Source organism: Natator depressus, chromosome 24 (assembly GCF_965152275.1).
Source record: "Natator depressus isolate rNatDep1 chromosome 24, rNatDep2.hap1, whole genome shotgun sequence".
In the NCBI taxonomy this organism is placed as follows: Eukaryota; Metazoa; Chordata; order Testudines; family Cheloniidae; genus Natator; species Natator depressus.
In genome coordinates, this window is record NC_134257.1 from 18,244,185 (window position 1) to 18,250,721 (window position 6,537).

Here is a 6,537-nt window from a genome sequence, read left to right on the forward strand (position 1 = left end):
TCATTTCCAGTCTGAATTTGTCTAGGTTCAACTTCTGTTCACTGGATCGTGTTAGACCTTCCTCTGCTATATTGAAGAGCCCATTATTAAATATTTGTTCCCCACATAGGTACTTACAGACTATGATCAGGTCACCCCTTCACCGTCTCTTTGTTAAGCTAAATAGATTGAGATGCTTGTGTCTCTCACTCCAAGGCAGGTTTTCGAATCCTGTAATAATTCTCATGGCTCTTCTCTGCAAAAGGCCAAATAATTCACTTGTGAAAAAAGACAATTTTGGGGTCAAGAGGAACCTACGGGTCCCAGTGAAATGAATTCTTTCTTCATGGAAATATCGAAAATTCCATTCATTACCCTATTAGGCCAGTTCCGGCCCCGAGTTGTCGGTGGTTTGGGGGTTGCGTGCATATTGCCGGTACCTCAGAAACTCTTCCTCCATGGTGAGGTAGAAGATGGGGTTGAGGCAGCTGCTGAAATATGCCAGGATATAAGGAAAATTGCTTTCTGTTACAAGAAAAGGCAGGGGGTACTTCGTTGAAATCAGCAGGAAGGAGAGGACGTGATACGGCAGCCAGCAGAGGAAAAAGGTCGGGATCAAGCCAAGAAGGATCTTGAGTGGCTTGGTGGACTGGTTCAGCCTGTTCCTTCTCGGCTTGGCAGCTAGAACGATGTAGAACATTGGGATCAAGATCAAGGCTAATGGGATCAGAAACCCGACCAGGAACTGGATCACAACGGCAGCCTTCACCCTCTCTTCCTCCAGTTGGAAATTCATGCTGGTGCTGGCAGGTGAGAGGAGGAATTCCCAGAGATCACCATACCGCAAGCTGAACCCAAGAGACAGGGCCCATATGCCCAAAACCATCATGACAGCTAGTGGGGGTGTGCGGTGGCTCCAGGCCCATGCAGGGCGTGCTACGAGGATGCAGTGATCGGCACTGAGAGTTGTGAGGAGGAAGGCGCTGGAGAACATGTACAGGGAGGTGATGGTGCTGCTCAGGCTCTTGGCCCAGTCTAAGTCCAGGATGAAGATGGAGGTGAATTTGAGAAGTAGGAAGACGATAAAGATGAAATCGGCCATGGCCCGGTTCCAGAACCACACGGCACTGGCCGTCCTCTCCACACGGCAGCCAGTGATGAAAAGGACATAGCCGTTCAATAGCACCCCGGCGAGGAAGGCCACACCACACAGCACCAGGAAGAGACCTGGGAGGAACACCATTCTCAGAGGAGTTGCAGTCACAATATCCCCTCCTCGTCCTCAGGGCTCAGCAAGGGCAGCACAGACGTTGTACTGAGTAAAGGAAGGAAGAGCAATGAAACGGGCTCCAGGAGAGGACACGGACAGAGAGAGAGCCGTGGAGTTTATAATCTCCTCAGAGTTTACAAATTCCCCAGATTCTGAGCCAGACTCAGTTAGGATCAAATCCTTGTAGGCCAATGGTACCAATGATTCGAAGACCTTAGAAGAATAGAGCCAGAGGGCTAGATGGGGACCGCAAAAGTCATTTTGTCTAACCCCCTGTCAACATGCAGGATTTGTGTCTAGTCTCTGCCTGAACCTTTTTTTGTTTTCACATAATATCGTTTTTTCGACTCAACCAAATATTAAAAATAACCCCCACGTATGCTTATTACTGAAAAGTTGGATTTGTAGGCAAGGGAAGGTTCGCAATGAGGGGGGTGGTCCAAGATGCAAAGACAGATATAGGAGAGACACCCCTCCACAGCCTCACCAAAATTCCCAAATAATTTTCTTGCTGTTAGTTTCCCATAGGAGCTGGTTATTCCCATCTTGGTTAAACAAAAAAGTTAATGAATGATCTTTTCCCCTCCACTTTTTTTGAAATAATGGAATTTTTGAAAATGAGTCTTCTCCAGCCCCCCTTCATACTGAAGTGGAGTTTTTGTCTGGTTTGGGCCATTTGCGGGGGCTGGAATGAGTTTGTGGAGCAGGCAAAATCCCCACCGAAAGAACCCCCCTGTGAAAACCTCCGGTGATGGAGAGCAACTCCCCAGGAGGAGAAAAGTACGATTGAAACAACAATGAAAATGAAAAAGCTGACAAAACACCGGAGGAAGAAGAGACCAGTTACAAGATTAAAAAAAAAAATTTTTAAAGGAAGGGTACTGCATGAGTCAATTTTAGCGGATAGACAGGGAATTCGGACTCCTGGGTTCCATCCCAGACTCTGCCACTGAACTGCTTGGGGAGCCTGGACAAGCACGTCATGGCTCTGTGCCTCAGTTTCCCCTCCAAACATTTGTCTGTTTAGAGAGTGATCTCACTGTGGCCAGGCCCGTTTCTCCCTGTGGGTCTGTGCAGCAACTGGCACGATGGGGTGCCCGAGCTTGGTCAGGGTCTGTGCAGCACCCAGTGTGACTGGGGCCCCTGACCTCTGACAAGAGGACCCACAAATAATTTCAACCGGTTCTAACCGGAGTGGATGATGGGAGAGGATGGGGGAGCTGGAAGGGGGCAGATCCAGGATGAAGCAGTGTGGGGAGCAGGACAGAATGAGATCCAGTGGGGCAGCTGGAGGGTTTACCTCATTTCCTTACCTGTGACTTGGGGGGATGCAGCGTCTCAGAGTTGACCCCCTTCCTAGGTCCCCGATGTGATGCCTGCAGCTCTCCCAGACTGGCTCAGCTCGGAGCAGGAAGCCACTCATGTGGGGGCGTATCTGGCGGTGGGGCGGGGTGGGGGGAAATAATGGGTGGAGATCACATGACGTGCCTGTGTCCGAATATGTCTGCAAAGCCAGGAAGGCCTCCGGCACCCATAGCTACATGCAGATGTTATGCTAACCACAAGCTCCCCGCAGCTGGGCCCTAGCCAGGTGTCTGCATTCAGCTGTCCACATCCGTGGGCAGGGCCCCCAGCGGGGAGCAGGGGGTGAGACAGCAACGTCCAGCTGACTCCCCTAGGTGAGGTCCCTGGAGCAGAGACGCCAGCTGGGACTTTGCCCTCCAGCCCCTCCTGGCTAGAGAAAGTGAACAGAGCCCTGCTGGGAGTCAAATGCTTGAGATTCTCAGCCCTGTCTTTGCTGCAGGGAACCCACCCCTCAGCCTGGGCCACGTTACAGGTCAGGCAACGCTAAGGAAACCCTCACTCTGTGCTAGAGACCACAAAAACCACAGCCCGGCCTGCAACCTGCCTTCGTCTCTCGTCATTTGCCTGGAGGCCTCAGGCATGGGGACACTTTTCAGCTCAACGTGACCTCCCAGAGCCAACAGGGCTCCAGCCATGCTGGGATGCATCAACAGGGGAGTCTCGATTAGCAGCAGGGAGGTGATTTTCCCCCTGGATCTGGCCCTGGTGCAACCACAGCTGGGATCCTGCGTCCGGAGCTGGTGCCCACCCTTCAAGAAGGATGTAGGGCAACTGGAGAGGGGTCAAAGAAGAGCCATGAGAAGGATTAACGGACTGGCCCCTGGGCTTGGTAGAGAGAGACTCCAGGAGCTCAGTCAGTTCAGTTGCTCAAAGGACACGTCTGCATGGGGAAGGCTGCACAGTGAAGACGCTGTCTGTGCTGACGCGAGAGCTTCTCCCAACAGCGTCCTTAATCCACCCTCCCACCTTCCCGAGAGGGGGTCGCTGTGTTGCCAGGAGAAGCACTGTCTACACCGGACGTTAGGTCGGTATAACAGCACCACCCAGGGGGGTGGGTTTTCCAGACACGCGAGTGACATAGTTATACCAACATCAGTTACTAGTGTAGACCCAGCGAAAGGGAAGGGGACGGGGTGACTTGATTGCCAGTTTCTGACCCGCACCTGAATTGCACGTATGCTGCCATCTACTGGCCAGGTGCTTTTACTACCATCGTCAGCCCTGAGACCTTTGGATACCAGACTACAGCAGTGGTTCTCAGCCAGGGGTATGTGTAGCACTGGGGGTACGCAGGGGTCTTCCGGGGGTACATCAACTCATCTAAATATTTGCCTAGTTTTACAACAGGCTACATAAGAAGCACTAGCCAAGTCAGTAGAAACTAAAATTTCATACGACTTGTTTTTTACTGCTCTATCTACTGTCCACTGAAATGTAAGTAGAATATTTATATTCCAATTGATTTATTTTATAATTATATGGTAAAATGAGAAAATAAACTATTTATCAATACTAGTGTCCTGTGACACTTGTATTTTTATGTTGGATTTTGTAAATAAGTATTTTTTAAGTGAGGAGAAGCTTGGGGGCACACAAGACAAATAAGAATCCTGGAAGGGGTACAGTCATCTGGAAAGGTTGAGAGACACTGGTCAATAGTGTCTTTTCCCACTGAGATGGGGCCACCTCTGGGGTGGGGCATGGGGGCTGTTTATACAAGTGACAGGGAGGAATTTGGGATGGGGGGCTTCTGTGGGGAGTGGGGGGGGTCAGGGTTCCTGGAACAGTGTGTATCGTCGGGGTGCTGAGAGTCACTGAATCAAACTTTAAACCCTATATATGATGGGAACCACTTCAATTCAGGGTGTGTGGCACAGATGGGGGGGTAGTGATGGATCTGGGGGGGCTGCTGTGGGGGTGGGGTGGGGGCAGGGAGTTACCTGGGGTAGAGCTTGGGGGGGCAGAGACAGATCTGGAGGGACCATTGTGGATTTCACCATAGCATTGAAGGTTTAATCTCACATTCTTACCTATGTCCTGGGTGAATCAGAAACAGCGTGTAATAGAATATCAGGGTTAGAAGGGACCTTAGGAGGTATCTAGTCAAACCCCCTGCTCAAAGCAGGACCAACACCAACTAAATCATCCCAGTCAGGGCTCTGTCAGAATTGATTCCCCCAACACACACACACCACCTGCAGCTTCCTCTCCCCCTGCCCACAGACTCTGTCTGGGGGTAGGAAGCTGTCCTCTGGGGGGGAAGCACGGAGTGGGGTGGCTCAGTGGGGGTGGGGGATGCTCACAAAGCAGAGTCTGCAAAGCCTCCGAGGTGGCCAGCTTTGCGCAAGCCTCAAACAGCTCGGCTCAGCTCTGGGGCCGCTCGTGACAAAGGGTCTGAGATCCCGTCTGCAGAGACGGTCGCCCATATCTGGGGCAGCCCCAGCCCCAGAGCAGGAGCTGAGCTGCGACTGCATCGTTGCAAAAATTCAGCCCGTTCACACCTGAAAACACACCAGACTCAGCTTGGGCCCCTGAAGTGCCGCTGGGTTGGGAGTGATTCGTGGGTGAGTCCTGCCGCCCTTCACCCCCAGTCACCCCCAGTCACCCCCACTTGCCAGGTGGCGAGTGGATCGTGAATCTCTCACTTCGTTGGCTGTGAGCCACACGACATAGTGTCTGCTCTACAACTTGGTGGTGGATTGGTTGGACGCTGGAGAACGGCCAGCGACAGAGCAAAGGGTGAAAGCTGCATGAATTTTGGCCAGGAATATCAAGATTCATTGGTTTAAAAAGCCCCTGTGATGGGGTTCCCAGAGTGCAAGCTGGACTGTGGGACCTCTGAGCCCTCTGTCCCACCAACCTGGGGTATCCCTCTCACACTGTGACACTGTGTCAAGCTGAAAACTTCTGGCAGGTCCTGCACTTACACAGCCATCCCCAAGCAGGGACACACCCAGCTGAGTTCCATGAATGACCTCCCAGCCACTCATGAACCACCAACAAGGAGGCTCCAGTCAATTCCCCTGAGCTCACTGGCCTTGCAGCCCAGAAATGTACCATCCTGCATTGGTCAGAAGCCTGGGAAGTGTAAGTTCATTACCCAGTCAGTGCCTTCCCGATGTGGAGAGCACAAACACCAGCCTTTGTAAACTGAGCTGAGATTTCCCAAGCGCTTCAACCAAACACACTGCTTTAGGTAGAATATAAAACCTTTATTATTATTAACTACAGATTGATTTTAAGTGATTATAAGCAGAGAGTATAGAGATCGCAGTTGATTGCACAAGAAATAAAAGGAAATTCACAGTCTGAGTTCTACAAACTAAACAGGATTTGAATCGGTGTCTCACCCTGGCTGATGGTACAAGCAGGTGACAGTTCTTCAGTACACAGGCTGGGCTTGTCTTCCAGCCCGATACCAAACTTTCCCAGTTCCAAGTCTTTGTCCTCCGTACCTGCTTCCAGGTGTTGAGTTATGGGGGGAGTGAGGCCAAGTGGTGATGTTACTTCCCCTCTTTTATAGTTTCTTCCAGTTTGCTGGAAATATATTTTGCTATGACTTGGGTCAAATAGTCTCTATTATCTACGTGCTCTCTCTGAGAAATCTCTATTTTATACAGTTTCTGAGATAGTGGATTCTTGGATGGGTGCTGATGAGCCATTAATGCTGTCTGGGTCCTCCATTGTTGTACCTGAAAGGCTGGTTGTGGGTGTTCCCAACATCACAATTCATTTCAGTAACAGACACATAGCAAAACTTCACAACTCCCCATACAATGACAGCACATACAATTCAACAGGACATTAATGATCAACAGATCAAGACATTTTTAATGATACCTCACAAGGCAGACTTTGTTCACATTTATATGACAATGGTGAATATGGGGGTTCCAGGGTGCTGTTTTGAGGTACAGAGTGCC

At 50.6% G+C, this 6,537-nt stretch overlaps 1 protein-coding gene across 1 annotated transcript; it reads right to left on the reverse strand.

Annotated features, from left to right (window-relative positions):
* Positions 1 to 358: 358 nt before the first annotated feature.
* Positions 359 to 1,222, reverse strand: LOC141977412 (chemerin-like receptor 1). The gene has a single exon (XM_074938879.1). The coding sequence runs from the start codon at positions 1,220 to 1,222 to the stop codon at positions 359 to 361; it is 864 nt and encodes a 287-aa protein (XP_074794980.1).
* Positions 1,223 to 6,537: the final 5,315 nt, after the last annotated feature.